General features: G+C 40.6%; 1 protein-coding gene across 16 annotated transcripts in view; it reads left to right on the top strand.

Annotated features, from left to right (window-relative positions):
* Positions 1-26,407, top strand: part of Srpk2 (SRSF protein kinase 2) — a 200,325-nt gene that overhangs the window by 162,085 nt on the left and 11,833 nt on the right. For 8 of the 16 annotated variants that reach the window (XM_074064939.1, XM_074064936.1, XM_074064935.1 and 5 more), the window contains 9 exons: positions 6,755-6,920; positions 8,075-8,100; positions 9,299-9,545; positions 10,808-11,290; positions 16,771-16,871; positions 16,978-17,085; positions 22,135-22,204; positions 22,830-22,922; positions 23,288-23,380. In XM_074064939.1, coding sequence (XP_073921040.1) covers positions 6,755-6,920; positions 8,075-8,100; positions 9,299-9,545; positions 10,808-11,290; positions 16,771-16,871; positions 16,978-17,085; positions 22,135-22,204; positions 22,830-22,922; positions 23,288-23,380 — 1,387 coding nt within the window. Of the gene's footprint in view, positions 1-6,754; positions 6,921-8,074; positions 8,101-9,298; positions 9,546-10,807; positions 11,291-16,763; positions 16,872-16,977; positions 17,086-22,134; positions 22,205-22,829; positions 22,923-23,287; positions 23,381-26,407 lie in introns of those variants that run through there. The other 8 variants (XM_074064937.1, XM_074064944.1, XM_074064947.1 and 5 more) reach the window with 3 other exon arrangements.

Raw genomic sequence — 26,407 nt, 5'->3', positions numbered from 1 at the left:
TGTACAAAACATCAAGTATTAGTATTACACAGTAAATACATTCAGTTTTGTCAGCTATATCTCAGTGAGGTTAGGGAAAGAAAATTTGGGTTGTGAGAAGACAGGCAGAAGAGAGAATGGCTGTATGCCTGCATTGGCTTATGTCTAGGTTTATACTTTGTTCACTGGCTCTATGAAAAGAAAACCCTCAACTGGAGACTGGCTTACTTAAAGATACTAGTAAGTATTAGAAGAATGAAAATATACAGTGATGGGAGATGTCATCTTAATTAGCAGTTTTTTCAGATTCAGTTTTTTCACAGAATACGTAAGTCTGAGTTCTACTCTTTGCCCATACTATGTAAATTAGGAAAGTTGTGAATATGACTTAATCCTGAATTACCTATTATGGTATGATGGGTAATTATCATGGATAATTCTGCAGAGCGAGTAATTTAGCAAGGAGGTTGATTGATTTGCTTGAGAAGAGGGCTAGTGGTTAGGAACCTCTCCCCAAACCTCAGGTCTAGAGATTGAACTAAGCCTACCCAGGGCTTCCAGGCATAAAATACAGATCTCAATCCAGAATTTTTTTCTTTCCCCTTTACAAGGCATCTTAATTAAAGTCACACCCTCCATCATTATCCTCTTTCCCCAGAATTCTTAAATAGAAAAATAATCATGTTTATTCACAGTTAAAGATACATGAATTTAAGAGATGTGTGCCTGAAAAAGAACCTTCCTAGTGAGTATAGAGAGTATTTGTATGCATACGTGCAAATAAGTAGGTTTTTAAACAATTTTTATAAAAATTGTAAAGCTTAAATTGTAGTAAAAGCACCTTAGATTGTGGTTTTTCAAATTGTGTATTGGTTACTTTGTTTAGCCTACCTCTGTGTTCCTTTCCTCACTTATTGTTGTCCTTTTGTGCTGTTCATTGGCAGTTTTTCTTCTAACTTTACAGATGTTACTTAAGAAAGGTACTAGGGAAGGAAGGGGGCTATTTGCATTGTTTTATCTCAGTTGGATTGAAATACTTAATATGTAGGAGTATATAGTAGGGCATATGCTTGCCTACTACAGACTTGTGGCTTCTTTTTAAATAATGTATCTGTTCCCTTATAAACTTCAGATAGTAGCATTTTTGTTCGGGGTGGTGGGGGAGTGTATGTGTGTATGTGGTGTGTGTGTGTTTTGGAGGTATTCGGGTTTGAACTTTGGGCTTCAGGCTTGCTAGGCAGGTGCTCTACCTCTTGAGCCTCATGTCCAGCCCCTCAGTCATTGTTTTAACATACATTATTATCTCAAATGAAACGACATGGTTCCTTTAATATAAAAAAGTGGTGAAGGTGAAATTAGCATATTAATTAGCATGTTATCTCTACAGATATACTCTGGAACTTGTAACTTTTAGTGGTGACTCTAAAACTCTTAAAAATCATCTTGTTAAAATTTAGGAAGACTTTTGTAATTTTTTCTAATAAATCATGAAATATTAAAGGATTTACTTATTCTAAAAAGAGCTGCCTGCATTTCACAGAGTTGTCCTCGTTCCCCAGAACTTTGTACTTTAAAGATAGCTGCAGCTGCCATGGGTTATTGACCATATCACTACCCTTCAGGCTTGCTAGTGTAAAAGGGTGAATTTCATAGGCAAGTTTTATGTTCCAGGGTGGGAAAACACAATCTGGCCATTCTTAGCAAGTGAAGGAGTCTGCAAATTGAAAGGTGAAATTCTGAGAGTTTTGTGGAACCTCTGTGTATAATTGTTGTATAAACTTATGCGTTCATGTTATCCTCCCAGAATTCATATATCCTATTCTTTATGGAGATTCTCTTATGGGTAGTGGTGCTTTTATTTGCTTAGGAGAGTGTGTGTGTGTGTGTGTGTGTGTGTGTGTGTGTGTGTGTGTGTGTGTGTGTGTGTGTGTGTTTTGAGATGGGGAGGGTCTCACTGTGTTGTACAGGTTGGCCTTGAACCTCTGGACTCAAGGAATCCTCACACCTCAGCCTCCCAAGGCATGGGATTACATGCCTGGCTGAGGAAAGAACTCTTAGAGCGTTTGATTTGTCCAGAAAAACTCCACAATAAAATATGTATTTATTTATCGACTCATTCATTCATTTATTAGAACTGGGGTTTGAACTCAGGGTCTCATGATTGCTAGGCAGGCTCTCAACCACTTGAGCCACTCCACCAGCCCTAAAATTTTGATTTTTAAAAGTTATGTGGCCTGTACTTTGTTCTTACATTCTGTGTTAATAGATTTTGTTTTGTTTGGGAATTTGAATTCATCGTTACTTAAGAAAAATATTATCATGAAATCTTTATTGATTTCTAAGCTTTCTTAGAACCTTCACTGTAGTGAATTGCTAGAAGGTAGGTTGATAGGTAGATCTCAGTAAATAATCTGCATACCTGTTTTTTGCTTCATTCCCTTTGGTTCAGCCTGTGTGGACTCAGTGTTTCTGACTCCTGGGCAGTACTGGGAAAATCCTGTATTGATAGACCTGCATTGTTATATAATTTCTCAGAATAAGCCAGCCTAGGCCAGTTTTCTTAATTTTCTTTCATCGTTGTCTTCCTTGCCTTAGAAGCCAGATATACCTGATCACGTTTCAGTTGTTCTTGTTGTTTTGTCACAGTGCATCACCAGGCACTCAGCCATTACGGCATGCTCCTATCTCATGCCTATCCCTCTTGACATTTTAAAAAATTTCAGTACCATCATCTTTAGTCCAGGCCTTTTTACCTCTGGCCATTACCTTTTCATAGGCCTGTCTATTCTCTGTACTCGTCGCATCTGTTCATTTGTTCTCCTTTCTATTGCCAGTAATTAATTAGTCCTTAAATTCATAGTCGCTATTTACAAACCTTTAGTAGCTTTCCATCACCTGTTTGCTGCAGCTTAATGTTTTTGGCTTTCATGAAGCAATAAATGAAGTGGTTAAGATCTTGGGTGTGGGGTCAGATAATATCCTACTTGAGCCGAATGACTTGCTCAGGTTTTTTTTTTTTTTTTCTTTTTTGGTGGTATTGGGGTTTGAACTCAGGGCTTTATGCTTGTTAGGCAGGTGCTGTACTGATTCAGCCATACCTCTAGCCCACTGTCCAAGTTTTTTAGCTTGCTTTAGTATAATCGTGTCACTAATAAAGTGAGAACAATAATAGCACCCTCTTTATTAGGTTATTGTGAAGATATAAAGATAGTACTGTGTATATTAGCAAATATTCAGTGCTTACTATGCTCTAGGCATAGTTCTGAATACTTGACACAGTTCAATTCACTCAATTTTCACCACCTTACAAAGTAGGTAATGAGGAAACTGAGGCATAGAGAGGCTAAGTAATTTGTCTCAAGTCAAACAGTAGAAAGTGGTGGAGTAGGAATTGAAATTCAAGGTAGTCTCACTTTGGAGCTTGTGTGTTTACCATTTTTTGCCAAGTAGTGCATGTGTTTGGAATTGTACTCAGCCTGTGTCCAATAGAATTTAAGTAACCTGTTCTTCCAGAGAATCAGTTTAAGATCTTTTACCATCTGGTGACAGCCCATTAATTCCCTTTACAAACAAAAGTATGTCCTTCAGGTACCCAGTGTCTCTCCTGGAATTTATAAATACTCAAAGTTGTTCCAAGCAATTACAAACACATAAATTTACCATGATTTTTATTCCTAAGGTTTTGCTTGTTTGACCCCTAAATGACCCTGGTCATTTTCTATCTCCGTGTCTCTGATCATTTCTTTGGTTCTAGGCTGCTGAAAATGCCATCCTTCCTTTCTGTTCTCTTCTTAAGGATCAACCCAGTTCTCTCACACTATCCTAATTGAGATTGATAGTACTTCTTCTGTGGGATGTCCACAGTTCACATTTGGTCCTTTAACTGATCACAAATCCAAAATATCACCTCCTCCCAATGATAACAGGGTCTCTTGATTGCTAGAGACCTCCCACTCTTGAGCCATACCCCCTGCCCTTTTTTGCTTTAGTTATTTTTCAGAGAGGGTCCCACGCTTTTGCCGAGGGCCAGCCTTGGACTATGATCCTCTTTCCTTTGCCTCTTAATTAGCTGGGATCATAGGTTTCTGCCACCATGCCCTTCCCTAATTGCAGGATTTTGTAAGTGTAGACCAGATGTCAATCCTTGTGCAGTTGGCATTTTAGATTGGGTGATTCTTTGTTGAGACCACCTGTCCTATACATTGTAGTGTGTTTAGCAGCATCCCTGGCCTCTCAGTTCTTACAAGTTGGAGGAGACCTCAGCAGGTACTTGTCTATTCAGTTTTACATTTTGACTTTCACAACCAGTTTGTAGAACTTGCTTCATGTCTGTTTTACTGAGGATGAGAAATCCAGTGGGAGCGTGAACTTTTCTAGTAGGAAATATTCTGGGCTTGAGGACAGCCCCTCTGGTGTTTCCCTGAACACCCACAAGTAATTAATAGCTAAATTAAGGACTCTTGCTTGGGGCCAGCCTCCTTTCCTCTGCCAGCCCATCTGGCTGCCTGTTTGGTTTCCCTTGGTGCTTCATTAACTTGTTAGCAACAGAGCAAGAGGCAGACAGAGTCTTATTTCCTGGTGTTCTATATTCAGGCAGGGGAAGAAAAAACTCCCCAAATTGACACCAGCATCAGAACATAGTTTTGAAAGTTGCTCACATTCCATTCTTCTTTACAGTTCATAATTCTGGGGGAGGCTTCACTCTGTGGACAGTGAGTGAGGCCAGGAGACAGCCTTCTAGAGAGGATCTCTATATTATTGTAGACTTAACTCCTTTTATCTGCAAGATTATAGAACCTGTTTCAAGCAAAGTCATGGTGGAGAGGAACAGGTGATGTTAAGACCCGTAGCAGATCATGTCTGACACAGCTGTTGATGTACAGAAAGATACCTTATAGATCAGTGTGACCAGACCCCATTTTAATGGTGAATTTGAGGTTCGGGGACAAAAAGGGACTTTCTCTGAGCCAGTAGCGAGTTAATTCCTGAACCAGAAACAAACTAACTGGGGGAGGGGGTAGATTTCTAGCTTCCCACCTTGGACTTTGCCTTCACTTTTGTACCATGGCTGCACTCTTAAGTCTCACCTCACATGGAGAAACCTGGTTGGCACCCCTGGTGGATGATGGTGGCTCTGCCCCTGGATGTCTTGATTGGATGTCTGAACTCACTCATCTTTCCTGGCAGCCACAGGACATCTAGCAGCCACTGCTGCCTGCTGCTGCTCTCTGCTGCTGTGGTTTTGAGGCAAGCAAGACAAACTTATAGGATGATTTAGCAAGTGAATATAAGGGTAAAATTAGTATAGGCTCTTTAAATTCAGTCAGATATTGCAATGGGAGATCTATCCTTGGCCATGAAGCTTGACTGATTGTCTTTATTTTTCTGTCATCATGGTTATAAGATTTCTCATCAGTTTGGTTTGGAGTTCTTTATTACCTTAAACTTTATATGTTAACTAGTCACTATCAATACAAGCCTTTTCTCTTAGTTTAGCTCTACCATTTGTTTTAAACTTCCCAGTGTGCCTGAGCTTGTTTTTGTGAATTTTCCAGGTTATTTCTAATTCTTATTATATTCATGTCTAATAGATATGATTCCTTCCTTTTAATAGACATGAAAATGGGCCAGGCACCCGTGGTTCAGGCCTGTAATACTAGCTACTCCAGAGGCAGAGATCAGGAGAATAGTGGTTTGAAGCCAGCCTGGGCAAAGAGTTCATGAGACCCAATCTGAAAAGAATCCGTCACAGAAAAGGGCTGGTAGAGTGGCTCCAGGTATAGGCTCTGAGTTCAAGCCCCAGTACTGTAACTGAAAAAACACCAATAACAGCACAACCAACAAAAATTGACATAGCACTTCATACCCACTTAGTATGGCTAAAATAAAAAAGTGTGGGTCAAGTTGAAGAAATGGGAATCATCATACATTGCTGGTGGGAATGTAAATTGGTGTAGCCTCTGTAGAAACAATGTGGCAGGCCATCACAAGGCTTACTACAGAGTTACCATATGATCCAACAATTTCCCTCTAAGTATATATATACCCAAGAGACATGGCCACACAAAAACTCATACATGAATGTGCATAGAAGTATTATTTTTAAAAGCTAAAAAGCGGAAACAATTTAGATGTCCATCAAATGAATGGATAAACAAAATATCGTAAGTCCATACAGTGGAGTATCTTTCTGTAGTAAAAGGAAATGAAATACATACTACACAAGTGTGAACCTTGTGTAACATGTTTTTAATTATGCCAGTTGCAAGAGGCCATATAAACTGAATCATATCAATTCCATTTAAGTAAGGCGTACAAAATCAGCAAGTAAGATTGGTTAGAACTGTAGGAGGTGTATGTGTAGGAGGGAGATGGGATGTGACTGCTAATGGGTGTGGTGCTTTTTGGGGTGATGAAAATGTTCCTAAATTAGGTAATGATGGTGGTTGCACATCTAAAAATGTTAAACTGTACAATTAATAGAGTGAATTGTATGATAGGTGAATTACTTTTCAGTTAAGTTACTAAAGAAGTATATATAGAGAAACAATTGCTTTCATGAGCATAAATGATCTCTGGAATGATATACATTGACTGCTTTTAAAGGAGAGCTGGGTTCCGTTCCTGTGTGGGGGTAAAAGGAGCTTTTTACTGAATACCTTTTTGTGTTTATTGGGTTTTTACCCTGTGATTATATTGCCTGTTTTTCAAATAAATAAAAGTTAAATAATAAAGTTATTAACAACTCCTTTCCTCTTGATTTTACAATGACCAGGTCCTTCAAGGGTTAGATTATCTACACAGCAAGTGCAAGATCATTCATACTGACATAAAGCCAGAAAACATCTTGATGTGTGTAGATGATGCATATGTGAGAAGAATGGCAGCCGAAGCCACTGAGTGGCAGAAAGCAGGTGCTCCTCCTCCTTCTGGGTCTGCAGGTGAGGGAGCCAAGCCTTCTTCATTTCAATCTGCTTTGGGGACATTGTGAACTTTCTTAGTTGCACAATGAAGGCAACTGAGTCAAAAGTGTGTCTACATACGGGAGAATTTTTTCTAAGGGCTTGGTTAGTGAAAATAACTCTACCTTTTTCTTGAGAAGAGGCCCCAATTAAGTTGTATTTCAGTATTTGAGTTACTTATCTTGTCCTCTAAAAGGACATTAAATTCTTAACTGCTGCTTCATCTGCATATGAACATAAACATAGTAACAGGTTTTGTATAGCCAACAAGAGTCATCAGAATTTTTTTTCAGCTTCAGTTTTGTTAGAATGCTTCTTTCTCTTCAGTTAACATTTTTCTATCAGTCTAAATTTAACTGGTACATTTAGAATTTGTTACAGAGACCTAAATGGGTAGAGAAGACGACCAAGTGACGTCAGTATTAGCATGTAGACTTTTATTTCTGTATTTCACAGAATTCAGTGGTGGCAGTGAAGTGTTGGCTGTTCTTTCATGTTCTTTTTACATTGTCTGTGCCCCGGTATGTTGTCAGGGAAGTGTATAAACTAATGGACCAAGTCTCCTTTGACTTTCTGGGGTTCTGGGGAAATGTGCTATCGCCATATCTCATTTACCACCCACAGGGTGTTACTTAGATCATGGAACCAGCCAATCAAGCTTTTGCTGCCGGTAGGCATTTAATACGATTTCTGGAATCATTGCTGCAGTACGGTATTATTTGATTTAGTTTAGTTGGATGTAGCTTGCCAAATAAATTTCAAAATAGATACACATCTTTTCATGTAAATTGTTCATTTCACTGTGAGTAAAACAGATTTGATTCAATGACTGTATGATTTGTGAAATCATCTTGGTGCTTTAAGAGTGACTATTTCTGAAATGTATTGATATTTAATTTTAGTTAAATAAGAGAAATGGCTTAGTATGAACAACTTCTGCTATGCCCTGTGAAGAGTCCGTCATTTGTTTAAATTGGATAAACTATCAATAAATCCCTATGACTAAGAGGCTGTGATTTTTAAGCTTTTAAAGATAGATAGCCATTAAAAAACAATAATTATTTAAATTATCAAAGATATATGTATACATTTATATATATTTTTCTCTTACTATGTATTTTGTTTTGTTTTAGTGAGTACAGCTCCACAGCAAAAACCTGTAAGTATTACACATATACTTACATTCAGCATGTCAGCATGTTATATTCACTGTTGAACTTTTGAAATTATAATAGATGTTCTGATGTATATTAACTTAAAAGGTAGATATGTTTATAAATATGTAAGACTTCCTGTTTTAAGTTGATCTGATTTCTATAGAATTAGAACAATCAAAGCTGGTGCAAGATCGGTCTTCATTATGTACTTTCTGAGGTGCTGTTGGCTAAGTTTGGTGAATTGTGAGGTGATGAGATAGGACCTGAAGTATGATTATTCCAAAACTCCTTTGCATTACTTCTGGTTGGTGTCCAAGCTACGACTTTTCTTTGTTGTACTAATTTTTTTTTTTCCACAACTCCTTGTTTAATAGTCAGTGGGGCTGGGGATAAGCTAAGGGATAGTGCACTTGCCTAGCATGCATACGGCCTTGCCTTCAATCTCTAGCACTGCAAGTAAAGAAAAATAAGTAGGAGAAGAGAGTATTATCTATTATTCTGTTGAAATATTACAATAAAAAAGTCCTCAGTGTGGAATGGAAGTTTTAGTATTAAGGAGGACCTATTAGAATTAGGCTTCCTAGCCTGCCTGGAAGCACAAATCATTTCCACAGTTTTGCTTGAGGGCTTGAGTTCACTGGTCATTTGAAACACTGAGGCTCTCATTTCTTAGTACTTTCGAAATCAGATGCCCATAATTAGAGGCAGACAAAATCTGTCTTTTTCTGTTTTGTCTTTTTATATCATATGCTCATTTGAAGTTCATGTTATTTTGGCTATTAATTACAGCTCAGTATGAGAGCTTTTACTACCTGTTTTGGCATGTATTTTTTTTTTTTTTGTCAGTAAGGAGATGAGACTGATACTACTTTTTATATAGATAGCAGCAAATAAAACTTGGCAAGAAGAGCTACTTGTTTAAAACAAAGTATTTCAGAATATTCGGTTCTCCTAGAGTTTAAATGTTAAAGACTTTCTGATATAAGCTATATCCCTTTGAGGGGAGGACCTAATAGTGTCCAGCTGTGTTTTTTACTATAAGTACAAGGTGGATCCTCTGTCTGGGCTTGTGAGTTTAATTGAATATGACTTGAAAAAGCAGAGTTTGCTGGTATTTGCCATGCTATAAGCATTTGTACTATTGTGTGGTGCTTTAGAAAAAAGCAAACTGACCTGTGGAATTTTCTTAACATGCTATAGATAGGAAAAATATCTAAAAACAAGAAGAAAAAACTGAAAAAGAAACAGAAGAGGCAGGCTGAGTTGCTAGAAAAACGCCTACAGGAGATAGAAGAATTGGAGCGAGAAGCTGAAAGGAAAATAATAGAGGAAAACATTACCTCCGCTGTTCCTTCCAATGAGCAAGATGATGAATATCGCCCAGAGGTGAAGCTAAAAGCAGCAGGATTAGAGGAGGCAACGGAGGAAGAGACTGGGAAGGACAATGGTTAGTGGAATCTGCAAAGGGACCAGTGGGGTCCCATAAACTTCATGAACAGGGACCAGCCAAGCCACCACATGGGTTGGCTGTGCTGCTGCTTTAGATAATTAAGGATGCCTCCCTCCAACTCCTTGTTGGGGGATATGGGAAGCAGCCTGCACTTTGTTTATAAAATGTATGTCAAGCATATGTTAAGATTTCAAACTAGATTTTTTAATAATGCAAATTGTGGGCTAGAGGCATGGCTCAAGTGGTAAAGCACATACATTGCAAGCATAAAGCCCCAAGTTGAACCCCAGTACTGCAAAAAAAAAGGAAATGACTTAGAAACACCATCACTCTTTCCTAATGATGACCCTTTCTTTTGCCTAACTATAATGCACCACAAATCTCTTTCTGAAGATTGTGGAGGAAAGGGTCAAAATGGGAAGTCAACTTTATTCATAAATTTGTTTTTCCCAAGAGCTAACTTGTTCTAAGAAGAGTAGGCCTCGTATTACATAAGTGAAAAACAGGATTTACAAAACCTGAAGGTTTTGCCCTGAAAAACAAGAGGTATGGACTATGTGCTGCATAATTTAAACATATTGAAAAGATACCTCTTGTTGGGCATGGTGGCTCACATCTGTAATCCTGGCTACTCAGGAGGCACAGATTGGAAGGATCAAAGTTCAGGGCCAGCCTGGGAAAAAATTTAATGATATCTCTCCCTCCCCTAATCTCTACAAATAAACCAAGTGTGGTAGCACCCTCTAATCCCAATTACATGGGAGGCACAGGTAGTATAATTGAGGTTCGGGCCAGTCCAGACAAAAAACATGACCTGCTCTAAGTTGGGCGTAGGTGGCTCATGCCTATGCCTGTAATCATAGCTGTTTGGGAGGCTGAAAACAGGAGGATTGTTGTTCCAGACCAGCCTGGGCAAAAAGCAAAACCCTGTCTCCAGAGTAACCAGAGCAAAAAGGACTGGAGGTGTGGTTCAAACAGTAGAGTGCCTGCTTAGCAAGTCCAAAGCTCTGAGTCCAAATCCCAGTACCACAAAACAAAATAAATAACCTAAAGCAAAAAGGGCTGGAGATGTGGCTCAAGTGGTAGAGTGCTTGTATAGTGAGTACTAAGGCCATGAGCTCAAAATCATCTCTTGCATAGTGTGCTTGAGGCCCTGGTTTCAACTCCCAAAAAATAGCATATCTTGTTAAAGAAAATAAGTACCTAGTGGTACTGTGTTGAGTAACAAGTCCTAATTCTTAACCCATCAACCCTTTAAGGTGAAGCTGAGGACCAGGAAGAGAAAGAAGACGCTGAGAAAGAGAATGTTGAGAAAGATGAAGATGATGTTGAACAGGAACTTGCAAACATAGACCCTACATGGATAGAGTCCCCCAAAACCAATGGTCATATTGAGAATGGGCCATTCTCACTGGAACAGCAGCTGGAGGATGAAGAGGATGATGAGGATGACTGCCCAAATGCTGAGGAATATAACCTTGATGAGCCAAATGCTGAAAGTGATTACACATATAGCAGCTCCTATGAACAATTCAATGGTGAATTGCCAAATGGACAACATAAGATTCCAGAGCCACAGTTTCCAGAGTTTTCCACCTCATTGTTTTCTGGGTCCTTAGAACCTGTGGCTTGCGGCTCTGTGCTTTCAGAGGGATCACCACTTACCGAGCAAGAGGAAAGCAGTCCATCCCATGACAGAAGCAGGACAGTTTCAGCTTCCAGTACTGGGGATTTGCCAAAAAGTAAGTGTCCTTTCCTAACCACACTCAGCTTTCACTGGTCCAGGGTCACACCTTTGACAAACACTGAAAGGAATTGCCTGGGGTGGAAAACCCATGTACATGAGCAGCAAACATTTTTATCTTACTGCTTTTAGACTCAAGAGCAAGTAGTGTGCTTTAAAAATGTATGTGTGCCATTTTCTCTTACTCTCTGCATATGAAATTACATTTCTGATTTTTTCATTCTTTCTGTGTTTAGTCCGTGACGTCAGAAATTTGTAAAAACTTTTCTGGTGTAGCAACCTTGTAGCTTTCTATAACTTGTAATTTAGTTTATGTTCTGTAAGTCCTTCTATCTGATTGTGTTGTGCTTAGGTTTCCTTTCTATTCAAGAAAACATCTGCCTGTTCTGTGGTTATACTGAGAAAGAAGTGTCATGATTTTGATAGTTGTCCCTGATAATAGAACCCTGCTACTGATCACTGGCCTAGGATTATAATTTTAAAGAAAGTGGCATGGATTTAAACATGATGACAGATTATAGATTGAATCTTTTCTTACTGTATACCTTCAAATCGTCATTTTGGAAGTAGTTGTCACATGACATATAGGTAATGACTTCAGTAAAAGAAAACTGGGCATCACAGCTGGTTTACATTCTGGTCTGCAGTAGAAAAGCTCAGAAACCTCCTCTGCTCCCTCTGCTGACAAGAGTGCTTAAGACATAGCAAGTAATTGATACCAGTCCTGCAAACAACCCAAGAGACTGCAAGCTCTTGTCATTCCAGCTGACCAGCAACTTGCACTCTGAGGAAGCCAGTAGCCTGTGTTACTCACCAGCTGTAGCTGTCATCCTAGCAAGCGTTTTTGTTTTTGGTGGTGGTTTTTCTTTTTACTTGGCAGGATATGTTTAAGTTTCTAGTCACTCTGTTAGGGAGTGAAAGGCTTCACATGAAATGAAGGATTCATTTCTAAAAAAGGATAGCAGTGACATGTACCTTCTCCACATTTATGATTGCTGTTACAGTTCAGTTTTTATGCTATTTCAGATTCATACAGCAAGTCATTTACACAGTAGCCCTTTACTCGTTATTTTGCAAATGGCAGTTTGGGGAATGGCTTCAAATATATGAAATTAAATCCCAACTCAAAACCTAATGGCTATAGAACTTTGGTTTCTTAACATCCCTTAACCTCTGTTTCTGTGTCAAAGGAAAGCAATAACTGCTTTCCTTAGTATCGTCTTAAATAGATAAATGGTATAGGTGAATAAGTAATTTGTACCATGCAATAGTAATAATGTATGAAAAATTTCTCAGTGCATGTTCCTTGGCTATCACAAGCCCTGACAGGGACATGTTTGCTGCCACTATGCCATGTTGGCAATATCCAAGGCCCAGGATGGGTACTGCTTAGTACAGTTACTTGCCAGTAACTCATAGCTCCTGATCCCAGGCCTCCCTGCTGGTACAGCTCCATCCACCACATTTTTATTCACATTGGGAAGGGAAGAGAGAAAGTAAGTACAGTTTAGGCCTGGAAAGAAGAAAAAAAAAATTCCTATGGGAAAAATTGTAGTGAACAGATGATGAGAAGAAATGTTCTAATTAAAAAAAGGTAAAAGCCCATTGAAGACAGATTACTTAACGCAGAGCATGTTGTTTGGGTTTAAAAACTACTCAGAATCTCAGCACTTAGGAGGTAGACAGGTGGCTCATGACTTTGAGTCCAACCTGGGCCACATAGCAAGACTCTGTCTCAAACAAAACAAAACAAAACAAAACAAAAAGATACTCTGGCATCCTATCAGAAGCTATCCACACGTCTTCATTGGCAAAAGCCTGTGATAGTGTCCTAGCCTGTGTTGTCTCAGAGGTGGGCATCATGAGTGGTGCAGGTCAATTAGGAGAAAGGGTATGAGTTTTGGCCGCGAGGTGCTATATAAACATAAGGTAAAAGAAACAGACTTTATCATGTTTGCCTTAGGTCTTTGCCATTAGAGTGAAATGTACCATCGGAGAATAGCAGAAGAAAGGTTGGGGCAAGATGGTGTTGTTTGAAGAAGAACTTAAATTACAGCTTGAAGGATATACTTTTTTAGAGTAGTTTGACTGGCATTGAAGGTTTAGAAGGAGAGGCAGCTTCCTCCTAGGTCATTAACTGCTAAAGCTGTAGTAGCTGCCTTGGCTTATGACATCTGAAGGACAAAAGTCATGGGGCAGAGTGGTCTCTTGGTTTTGCTTGAGTTCTCCTCACAGTGTCATTCAGTTACCGTCAGCCCCTGTCCAGGCAGTTCTCCATAGAATAGTTCAGAGCCTTCTTTTTTAAAACATATCCCCTTATCTTTGCCTTCCCATCCAAAAAATTCTCCAGAGTAATTCCCACATAGAACAATACTCTGAGACATTTCTTTCCAAAGGTGAGGAGCATTCCCACACTCTTCCCTGTCAGTGCTCTGATGTTGCATGCCTTGTCTGTATTACTCATGCTAATTTGTATAATGTTCCTCAAAATTTTGAACTTGATTCTGCCTCAGGGCCTTTGCGTTTCCTATCTCCTCTGCCTAGAACTACCCCCTCCGTGCCTGCCTTGAATGTCACCTTCACAAACCACATCCTCTCCTGAATTACCCTTCATCTTCATTTCTCATGTTTGCTTTGTTTTTCTTCATACATATGTAGTTACTTGATACATACACTGTGTGAATTACTCTTTTACTTTCATTATTAGCCATATTGCCAACCACTGCATGAGTTTCTTAGTCTGGGGGGTGTCTTTATTCTGTTTCCAGTGCTGAGACAACACCTGGCACACCAAGGGTCTCAATATTTGTTGAATCAATGGGTCAGGTATTGGCATTAAGTCACCTAGTTCTGCCATTTCCTTGGGCCTGGTATATGCACGCCTTCCTTGCTGGGCGTTTTTAAACTATAAAGAAGTGGTGTGTTATACACATGTGATGCAGCTGTCCCATTGTGCTGTTGGCACCATCTTGCTAGCTGCGGGAATAGATTCACATGTAATGAATTCCCTCAGTGTTACCAGACACTGACTTATCAGAAAGTGAATTGAAGACCCCAACCCTTCCTGAAGTGGTATCTTCCCACTTACTCAACCTTGGTGGAAGCAGAGGGCAGTTGCAGACTTTGTGTTTTAGAAGGCAGCACATAGTCATTTGTGCTAGTGTTATCAGAGGAAAGAAAAATGAAGCAGTGACAGGTCACAGTAGGCGGTGCTTAATCAGACGAGGCGATCTCAGTCCTGCAAAGTAAACGTAGAGTGATTATGTAGCAAACATGAGCGTCCTTATGTCCATACTGGTTTCTGGAGTTGTAGGCAAGTCTTAAGCACAGGAAGCATTACAGTGAGAAAGCAAATCAGAGATACAAGTAGAATCTCTTTACCTCCTGTTGTGTTCATATACAATCAAATTATTGAGATAAATTACACAGTATCATTTAGAACACATTGTGAACTAAATAACTATTTACAAACCTGAACCTGGAGAATAATAGCGTGTCACCAAAGAGATTTTGTTTAGTGAGCATAAGTGAGGGATATTAAATACGAAGAAACTGTATACTTAAATGTGTGGTGATGGTATCTCTGGAAATAGATTCCCTCTGGTGTAATTGAATCATGCAGCTCCCAGGAGGTATATTTAAAAACAACAGCTAGGAGTGGGTGGCAGATTGCAAATCCCCTCCTTCTATGTGAGTGCCTCAGTTACCTGCTCTCATGAAGAAGAAATGAAATCTTCCTGTGGTTCAGGAGACCACAGAATGTCTTTGTAGCTTCCTCTTCTTCCTTTATTAGACCCTTGATACTATTGTTTAGAGAAGGTAATGAACTCATCTTTGACTCCCTCCACTGCCTGTTCTTTCTTCTTTCCTGAAAACAGAATCTCAAAGAGTTGTCATTTGCCAGTCATACAACTTGTTGGTTGTAATTTGCAACTTAGATTTGAAACCATTCTGCAAATCTCAAATTCCTACTGGTTTCTGTTGACAGAACTCAGAACTCATCTAGCTATTTCTAGTGTTGTCCATTTATCTGCTGTGTCAGCATTTTTATGTTTATCCTGGAACACTCTTCTTACCCTCTTACACATTTTGGCTTCTCCTATATTTTTTTCCCCTCAGCTTCTATACCTGTCTTTTGGTGGAGGCTCTTGTGTTTCAGAAAACTTATAAAGAGGGTTTCAGGCATAGTACAGGTGGCAAGAGGAGACCCTCTGTGCCTGGCTGGCTTAGGTTGATCCACAAGCTGAGGAGCAGACCTTGACAGTTAAAATATTAGCTGAAGTTCTCTCAGCATCCTCTGAAGCCCTCTTTGGAAGCTCCATGGGAGCTGTTGGTCCTTGCTGGTGTCTGCTGTGTGTGCTGTTAACAAAGCTTGCCTTCCTGCCTGTGTGGGGTGCCGGAGAATTAAAACTCTTCAAGCACTATGGTTCACAGTTCAGTATACCCCAAAAGAGGTTCATGCTAGCACTGCCAGCTTTGAGTGAGCAAATGGACTTCCTGTTTAATACTTTGCATTGAGCAAGCCTTTTTTGTTTAGTCTGTAAATACTATTTCAAAATGACTTGTAAAATAAATACATTTCATCCTTACCAGAAATCTGAGCTTGTTAGGCCCTTTTAGATGTGAAGATGAAGATTGCTGACTCACTTCAGAATTTTTTCTCCCTAGATATCACCAAGTTACTATTTTTTTTTCACCTACCTTCTGATTGACTGTATTTTATATATATTGTATAGTCAGGACTTAGAAGCTCTGAACCCACCAATCCAGGAAACCTAGCCCTATGCCTGCCTTGAGATCCCTCAAGATTACCCTGGAATTGAGAGTAACCTGAGTAGGTGACAAATTCATGAGGAACCTCAGAAATTGCCTTTTTGGACCAGTTTTAGAAGTCTTCTGTTTCTAAAATTTGATCAGAATCAATTAGTCCTTGCCTTTAATTTGTATTAATCAACTTCCATCTTACCCTTGACATGTATATGTGCTCAGCCCAAGCACATATACATGGAGCTATAGGGGATATAGCTATAGTTCACCATGCTTTGTCAGGTGAACTACATGCCTCTGAGAAATGATTGGTAACTTGCAACAACAGTACTTTGTTTGTCTTTGTTTCTTTAGTAATGCATCAGTGAGCTTGATATAACCCATGAAGGAATTGGCTCTGATCAGATGAGTAGCAGTCTCAAAGTTACAGGCAGGGAACACAGCAAGGCTGTCCTGTTCTAGGGCTGACCTGGGGGTGAAGGAATCAGTGATGAGGAGAAAGGACAAGACAGTGTTCATGGCATCCTCTAGACGATTCAGCGTGCTTTCTTTGTGGAATATTTTCCAGAGATGGAGACAAACAACTTTTAATTCTGTTGGAGTCAACTTATAGGATTCTAGGTCTATATGATTGTACCTGGAAAACATTGTGCTCATACATGCAAACCACTTGTTCTAGTCACTAACTGTCCTGCTATTTGCCCATGCCAGCAAAAACCCGGGCGGCCGACCTGTTGGTGAACCCCTTGGATCCGCGAAATGCAGATAAAATTAGAGTAAAAATTGCTGATCTGGGAAATGCTTGCTGGGTGGTAAGTAGCATTTTCTTTCTAAAACATTTTGGTCACAAATTTTGTGCAAGAAGATGTGTTTTCGATGTCTGTATTCCTCCATGGTAATGCATCTGTTCCTTTCCAGCATAAACACTTCACAGAGGATATCCAGACGCGTCAGTACAGATCCATAGAGGTTTTGATAGGAGCAGGCTATAGTACGCCTGCAGACATTTGGAGTACAGCTTGCATGGTAAGAACAGCCTTTGCCATTTTCTTTTGGGGATTGACTTTTCCCTTTAATGTTTTTGATGGGTCAGAGTCTTGCTGGGGCACATGGTTTCAATTTTTCTAAATGTAAAAATTGTCTAGTGTGGGATGGTGAAGATAAAGAAGTTTCATCTTTGGGGATCTTAACATTTGGAAAAATTTGGGGCTGGAGGCATGGGGCCAGTGGTAGAGCGTTTGCCTAGCAAGTGCAAAGCCCTGAGTTCAAACCCCAGTACTACCACCACCCCCCAAAATATTGGAAGAATTCTGCTCACCTGTGCTCAAGGGGTTTGGTTTTATTTGGGTCTGGTCTTATGAGAGATGACCTCTTCTTCAGGCCCTGTGCAGCCCATTGCCCCAAGAATCAGAGTCATCTGTGGTGACACAGTGTAAGGAATTGCTTTTGATTCCTGAAAGCTCACAGATTTTGTGGGACTTCCCCTTCACTCAGATCATGGAGGAAGATAAGGAACTATCTCTTAGGGGAGGGTTGTCTGAGGCTGCAAGATTGGAACCTTGCCAGGTGGCCTCTGCTAGGTCAGCCAGCGATCAAGAATTCCATATCTCCTTGGCAGTAAGGAAGGGCTGTCTCTGCGTGCCAGTGCTCAGCCTCTCTCTCTTTGTAAAACAAATCAAGATAGTGCTCTTGCCCACTGTCCTTCCTTGGACCCGTCTGTCCCCTAGAGAAGAGGAGTGCCTCCTTTGGCTAGCAGGAGGCTGCCCTTCCACCTGTGACCTTGAGCTTCAGCGTATGTAACCCACTCAGCCCCAGCCCCAACCCCAGCTACAGCAGTGCCTTGTGCTTTTTGGTCCAGACCTATGAGTCGATGAGTGTGAATGAGTCGTCTCTCATCTATGAGCCACTTTCAGTGTCTCTCTTGCTCTGGCTCTTAGCCAGTTCAGCACCTTCCTTTTAGTGGGCTTTACTTTGTTGTTTCTTTGCTGGAAGAGGTAGTGTGTGTGCATGTGGCTTAGTGTAGTGCTATGCTTGTCCAGTTTTTTTTTGCAATGGGGATCATGCATGCTGGACAGGCCCTCTACCAGTTAAGCCTACATCACCAGCCCTTGTATTATTTTTTTTAATCAAAATTCTCTTCACATATCTAAATAAAAAGTCTCCCTTGTAAGTCTCAGTGCTTTTCTTTCTGTAAAAGAGCAGTGTAGAATAAAGATGATAATTTTCTGTTATTTGGAGTCTACTTTAGCAATTCTTTTGAATTTACTCTGTCTTAGGTCCTCTTATGCTAAAGGGAAAGCATTGTGTTAAGCAGATAATGTTAAGTGATATGAAAAAAAAGTAGATGTTTTGCATCTTTCAAGTTAGCTTGGTCTGACATGACAGATACAGCTAAATAGCTCTGAAACCACTGCCTTTCTATTCCCTTGTTGCTCTTATGGGTCATACCAGGTCATAATTTAAAAATTACTAAAAACTCACATTTTTAAGTGAGTTGCAAAAAATCAAGGTCCTGCCTCAGCAAGGTACAGTTGAAAGAAGTGAAGAAGTGGCAGACATAGCAATGGTTACTTTGAATTTAGAAACTGCTGTATCAAGAGGCATTTATTTGCCTTGCAGTGTGAGTGCAGGAGGAGGTTGGATGCAGCAGCAGGAAGAGGCCAGGTCAGTGGAAAGGTAATGCTTGGAATAGTCAGACAGCGGGGGAGCAAAGCCCCATTTCAGGAGGTGGCGAGGCCAAGCAGCCTTTGTCTCCAGCAACACAGAAGGCCACATATCAGGGCTGCCCTGAATTAGGCTCTGAGAACTCTTTTAGCTCTGAAGTACTATGCTTCTAATTTTGGATATTAAGTTTGGTGATATAACCAGAAAAAATAGGACAGAAATCACAGATACATGGATAATGGTACAGCTGTTCGTATAATCTTATACCAAGTTGTCTGTCTTGCCTCCCATTAGATTATGATTTGCCCCTATAAACACCCCTCATCCTCTACCCTCTTACAGTGCTGTTGATGTGAACTGTATTAGGTAAATACATCACAGGACCCCGAAGAGAAGCAGCTGTCTTCTTCACCTACCCCTTTCCAGGGATTGTACCCAGGCCCTTCCCAGCGCAACATGGTTTCTTTCAAATCAGCTGATTGTCAGGTTTTTTATAAATTATCATATTATTGTACTGGGGGGTACATTGTGACATTTACAGAGTGCTTGCAATATTTCTTAGTTTAAAAAAAAAAAAAACAACACATAGGGCTAGTAGAGTGGCTCAAGTGGTAGAGTGCCTGCCTAGCAAGTGTGAAGCCCTGAGTTCAAACCTCAGTACCGCAAAATAAACAAACAAACAAACCCTGAAGGGGGGCTTTTACAGTCACCAAGCCTTCATTTCCTTCTCAAAGATCATGTCTTGAGAGGTCCTTTGTTTTTCCTCGAGAACATGGCAAAGAAACAGTGTCCCCCTACTGCTTTGCTGAAGCTTGGGAATACTGTAATATATTAAATTTGACTATATAATACCAAGCTTTAAGGCCATAGATTGTTCTTGGTGGTAAAGCCCATAGTCCTTATAGTTTTCTAAATAACATCAAATCTGACAGAGTTGTAAATGAGACCTAATGGGTGGTGGCAGGTGCCCTGACTACTGTCAGGAATGAGATTTTTTATGTTCTGTACATGGAGAAGCACAACAAAATGAGGCAGAATAATGAGGATATGTCAGTTGTTGGATATTTTCCTTGAGCTTTGGGACCTTTCCGATATAAATGTTTAATGTCCTACCTAAAAATTCTCTGTGGGCTGAGACTCTGCTCCTCTGCATTCAAGTCCCTGAGTATCTGATTTTTTTATGGACCCTTTGGTGAGTCCTGGTCAGTGATCAGAATCAAAAAAGGCCACTCTGACAAACTTCTTTAGCTGGGTACATTATGAAACAAATAGGTGACCTTGTTTATTTAGAACTGAGTACTTGAACACCGAAAGGCATTTCAGGAAAGAGCCACCTGAACTCCCAAGAACCTACCAACAAAGGTTGGTTCGGGAAAGCTCCAAGGGACTAGGCCAAGAAAGAAAGAAAGAATCCAAAGTTCCCAAGTATTAAAAACAAAGGTGTAGTTGGGAATAAATTACTGAGTTGAAAACAATAATGTTTCCTATTTTCATAGATGCCACCACAAAAGCATTTTGTGACACTGAGGCCCATGTTTTCTTTGTAACATGTTTTTTTCCTATTGTGCATGTCATACTTGTTAAGAAAACCCAGTCACTCTCCAGAGAACCAGAACTAGGTATTACAGGGGAACCGCCATCTTCTCTCTCCTTCTTTAAAAATCATTTCATTGATTGGCTTCTTTAAGCATTTCATTGTAAATAGATGACTGCTGGTCATCTTTAACCTACATATCTTGGTATTAGGCAATAAGCATGTACAGTCAGATTAGAGTATTTCTGAGCCTTAATTAAAAGAGCACAGGAATAAAGAAGGGGCTAAGGCACAACTGGAACTGTCCTTAGGACTGCCATCCAAGTAGCATCTTGTTGCCTTCCTCCTGTTAGGGGTTTCACAATTTCCTCCTGGCTTACCAGTTACTGAAGTAATTGTTTTGCAGGCTAAAAAGACTCTTCTGACTATTATGTAATGTAGTCATTCCACTTGGATTAGGAGCTAAATTGTAATTGCCTGATCTGGGATTGGTCCTGCTGCCATGATTGTTTATTGGGTGGAGAGGAGAGGCCCCATGTGGGGCCCTGCCAGGCGCTCTACTGGTGCCATTGAGCATCTGCAGCTCTTGAAGAGCTGGCTCTCCTTCTGTTGAGACTGACATGGCCATATCCTGATCTACCCAGATCTGGCTCAGGGCTTTGAGTTTATGATCTGGTACTCATCATCTCAGCAACTGGCAATAGTCTTCTTACCCTACTCCTCCTGTTTCAGCAAGATATGATTCATAGGTCCACATTAAAAGGGGTGGGGGGAGAGTATTGTGTGAAAAGGTGTGGTCCTAGACTGATTATGCCACTTTTAGTTTGTTAAAGACAGTGTTGACCCTCATCAGGCAGATGAGCTGTCCTTTGAAGAGCCTTACCAGCACTTGGTCATTGAAAGGAAGGAAGAGAGTTGGTCTGATGCAGTGATGGCTCCTGAGCAGGAGTGGGAGGGTTTTCCCTTCTTGAGAGGGTAGGGAGTTGGTTTGGTCACTGCATGAACAAAGAAAGAGGAGTTCAACCAGAGTAGCAGTAAGTAAGGGATAAACTAGAAATGGAATTTAACATACTTTTTGAAAAAGTTTAAAACATGGTATTTGATTAGCAGAGCAATAGCAGTTGCTGTCTTTTCACATATTGTCATAAAATTAAACTCATGGTTCTGAGCTTTGTCTTTGAGCAGGGGAAATGGAAATAAATGCCCTTCCCTACACAGTGGCATGCTGGGGCAACTCATAGAATTACAGATAGCAACTCAGGGATCAGCTGTCCTTGACAGCCTCAGGAGGGTTTGGAGAGTGCTGTTTGCTTCACCTGGTCCCAGGGACAGAGGAAGGGGGTCCTTTTTGCTTATAGGTTTCCATTTGCTTGACTCAGAAATGAATGAAATGATGATGAAGTAGAAGATGTAATGGTGAAAGTACTCTTTGATTACTAATGACTGGAGGTTTTTGCTTAAAGAAAGCAGCAACATCTGCTATATAGGGGCCAAGTGAACTTGGTGGTAAAGGCAGACCCTGGACTTAGACAACCTGGTTAAATCCTGGATTGAACTCCTATTCCACCTTGTACAGAATGTGTTAATGTGGGGCAAGCAGGCCTGCACACAGTGCTGTTGACTCACTGACAGTTTGGTTCTACTTCATGTGCTGTGAAGATATACAGCCCTTATATCTTCATTAGGAGAGATGTAAAAATATTCCTTCAGCTTCTTTGAGCTTTTTGGAGCAAAGAAAAAGTAGGGGGTTGAGCTGTTTTAGGAAGCTCTTTGGTTGAGTTGAAATCCTCATAAAATGTACATCCCTTCTATAAGGAGAGAAAGTTGCTGGCTTGGCCATCTCTGAAGTGCTCAGCATGTCATCTGTTGTACCCTAGGCATTCGAGCTGGCAACAGGAGACTATTTGTTTGAACCACATTCTGGGGAAGACTATTCCAGAGATGAAGGTGAGCATTGCTAAATACTTCAGTCTGGGTTTGCTCCTCCTGAACTTCTAGGGGATATTGTGTTTGGGGACTGAAATAAGCCATGTTTTGATTTTCATACCAAATTCAGACACTTTTCTTTTGAGTTTAAAGTCCCTCAGTCTCAGTAAATGGGCAGCACTTGCCTGACAGCACTCAGAGAGCCTTTGGGACCTCAGCTGCTTCTCCTTCTGGCCTTCATCAGTGTAGGACCCATCCTGCAGGGAAGGCAGACTGAATAAGCCCGAAAGCTTCTCTGTGGTTCTTTGTCTATGGCTCTGCTGCTCATTTTATTGTCCTGTTTGGGAGCTGAGTGGAAAACCAGGGAATTCTGGTTTGAATTCCTTTTGTAAACCTGACCATCTCCATGCTTACTTGCTTGCAATGCTGGGGTGGCCTGGGGTGAGCTGGCTTCAGTCACTGTTGGTACTACAAAATGGTGCCTGAGGCCTGCCAGTCCCACAAGCCTCTGCATGGATGTGCTGCAGACATTGTTGATTTGAATCTGTTTCTGATTTTTTACTAATTTCACTTTTTTCCTTCTTCTTTTATCCCATCCTTTCCTTGCCCCTCCCATTCCCATATCCTTTTTTTCTCTTTTCCATAGACCACATAGCCCACATCATAGAGCTGCTAGGCAGTATCCCAAGGCACTTTGCTCTGTCTGGAAAATATTCTCGGGAATTCTTCAATCGCAGAGGTAGTACCTCTTCTTTTTGAAAAAACGCCTCGATGCAGACAGAAACAGAATAGCAGCTGCTGATTGAAGCATTAATGATGACAAAGACATTTCTTCTAAATTCCAAAAGCAATCCAGCAGAATTCCTGTGATGATTTAAACACTGATGGAAGATCGAGTTTGGCCTGTGCTGTGGTTACCTTGTACACTGGCCCCTCCATGTTCCCAGGACAGCTGGATGCCCTTCAGCTCTGGGTCCTGAGTCTGGCTATATGATCATTCCAGCCATGCTTGGTTTCTGTCTGCGCAGGCGGTAGTAGAGTCTGCATGCAGTGTACTGATTAAACTGTCGTGTTTTGTTTTGCTGGCAATGTTTCCCAATGCAGATCACATAGCATTGATCATTGAACTGCTGGGGGAAGTCCCTCGAAAATACGCTATGTTGGGGAAATACTCCAAGGAGTTTTTCACCAGAAAAGGTAACGGTATTTATGCAACACTAATTTTTAGCATAATTCTCTCTCAAAAGAAGAATTGTGCATTCATCCATGTTTGAACAGTGAGAAAGATCTGGACTTTCACAACTGGGTAATTCTGCTGAAGAAAGTTCTCAAGAAATAATGCCGAACCATCCATCTGGTGTCTGTGGAATAAGAATTTTGTAAGAGAATGACTTCCTAAAATCCTGTGTCTTTCACCTCTCATTTCTGCTCTAAGCACTAATCTGTATATTCAGACTTTTTTCTTGATTGTGGGATTTGAATTCAAGGGTTTGTGCTTGCTAGGCAAGTGCTCTATCCCTTGAACCATACTTCCAGCCCTTTTTGCTTTAGTTATTTTTGGATAAGCTTTCTCAGTTTTGCCCAGGACTCACCTTGGACCACAGTCCTCCTATCCAAACCTCCCACATAGCTGGGATTAAGGTGCATGCCACCATGCCCAAATTATTTGTTGAAATGATTGCCTCACTAACTTTTTGCCTAGGCTGACCTCAAACTTCAATCCTCCCTATCTCTACATTCCAAATAGCTAGAATTACAGATATATACCACCGTGCACAGCCTTCAGATATTTTTGAGGATTTTCAGGGTTTTTTTTTCCATATTTGTAGGGATCCACTGTATGTGAACAGGCCAGGACAGAATAAATGTCCTTTCTGATCTGCCCAAGATACTGATAGAGTGGGTATAGGCCTGTGAAATCTTTTGTGTGTGTCATGTTCTTATAGATCAGTTCTCACTTTCCCCTTGAGTTATGTACACTATATTATGGATGATTTTTAATGCTGTAGTTCTTACTGACTTGATATGACTGGACAATTATTTTTTTGGCTTTTGTAGTCTTAAAAAGAAAATACCCAACACAAGAGTCATTTGTGTTGATAGAGTGACCCAGGTGGTATAGCACCTGCCTAGGAAGCACAAGGTTCTGAGTTCAAACCCCAGTACCACCAAAGGAAAAAAAAAATCTCAGGAAAGATTGTGATTGGCTGAGTTTTTTGGACCTGAGTCAATCCCAGTGGTTGGGAAGCCCCACATGGTCCATACCCAGCTCCACCAGGCCACAGGCTTAGGAAGCATGTGTGAACGCACCCTTTAGAACTGTATGATTTACGTGAAAACTTCAGACTCCTCCATAAAGGAGTGCTGATGGAACAGACAAAAGAATGAATAGAAATGTTGTTTGGCTTAACCATTTTCCAACTTTGCCTTAAACACTGATTTTGGATAGAATGTGTTTTCACAGAAACATAGAACAGGTCTTAGAGTTTGCTAGTATCAAATTTAGAAGTTTGTCTGTTTTTGTTACACTTGTTTTTTGTTTGATTTTTTCCTATGCAGATTTTATTGTGAAAGAATTTTTCCTAATAAATTCACACTTGATTTCAAATAAGCAAACAAAAGACAGGTTCTTGGTGGGTAGCCCAAGTTAGCCTTAAATTAATGGTCCTCATGCCTCAGCCTCTTGGATGCTGGGATTATAGGTGTGAGCTACCATACCTGGTTAGAAATTTTCAGGAGTCCCTCTGATTTAACCAAATTTGGAGAACCAATTTTACTTTCCACTTTTTTTATGAGACAAATACTGAGTAAAGGTCCCCTTCCTGCATGCAGCACACACAGGCAGGCCAAGTAGAGTTACAGCTAGTAAGTAGGTTTGTTATTAAAATGTATTCAGGGGTACAGCTGTGAGACCAGGCACATCACGTAATCTCTGAACTTAAGTTTATAGGAATTATTTCAGGTTCTGGTGGTGGTTTAAGAAGGTACAAGAAGATGCCAGTATAGCAGTAACTATTATTGATAAAGCAAAATTAAAGGAAAAGCACTGTAGAGGCTACGGGTGCGGTTCAGGTATAGAGCACTTACTAGCGTACATAAGGCTCTGGGTTCAACTCCTAGCCCTGCAAAAAACAGAGCAAAACAAAACACCATAAGCTTACATATTGCAAGAAGCAGTAGTGCTGAGAGGCCAGTTGGAGTTTCCCCAGAAATCTTCCAGAAAATGTTATTTGAAAATGACTGAGCCAAGTGCCAGTGGCTCATGCTTGTAATCCTCGCTACTCAGGAGGCAGAGATCAGGAGGATCGAGGTTCGAAGTCAGCCCAGGCAAACAGTTCATAAGACCCTATCTCGAAAAAACCTTTCACAAAGAAATGGGCTAGTGGAGTGGCTCAATGTGTAGGCCCTGAGTTCAAAGCCCAGTACCACCAAAAAAAAAAAGAAAATGATTGAAACAAGAGAAAACTCCAGATGACTGTGTGGCCTGGGATTCAGCATAGTTTGGGGGATAAATATCTTAATTAAGGCAAGCATCTCCTTCCATATTTCACAGTGTTTCCAGGGCCTGCAAGAGATGGCCTGCTCCCAGGATGATGTGATCACGTGGGAGTTGAGAATGAGAGTGGTCTGCACACATAGCCTGGTCTCCGTGGTGCTGGAAAATGTTGCTGACTTGGAACTCTTGGAAGGGAAGGAGGAGGCATTAGCCCTCAGCACCTGCTCCTCCCACACAGGTTGATGAGCAGGTTGATGAGCAGGTTTTAGCAGCAAAGCTTGGAAGCCTTTCCTACCTAGGCATCTAGCATGGTGTGGAGTGATACTAGTCAAAGGAGGGATTCTCCTTTAACAAAGAACAAGGACTGAGCTCTGCTTTTCTTTCTCCATTGTCTGGGAGTTGGGAACTCACACTGCACAGTGGGGAATGAGGCCAAGAGGGACTGTAGAGAAGGATTTAAATAATGAGAAGATGAAGTCACATGAGTTATTTAAAATACCTCCCCTAAGCAACCTGTGTCACTGAGTTGCTCTTGAAGAAGACTGCTCTTGTAGACATTTGTTTGGTTTTGAGTCAGTCTTGCTATGTAGTCCAGGTTGGCCTTGAAGTTGGGATTCATCTCCTCTATCTCCTAAGTGCTAGGATTATAGGTGTGCATTACCATGCCCAACTGTGCTCTTAGGCTTTTTAGACTTTGCTACTGGCTTGGAGCTATGAGCCATGAATGC

The sequence above is a fragment of the Castor canadensis genome, chromosome 2 (assembly GCF_047511655.1).
Source record: "Castor canadensis chromosome 2, mCasCan1.hap1v2, whole genome shotgun sequence".
NCBI lineage: Eukaryota > Metazoa > Chordata > Mammalia > Rodentia > Castoridae > Castor > Castor canadensis.
Note: the sequence above shows the minus strand (reverse complement) of the source record. Positions and strands in the feature narration are given on the sequence as shown.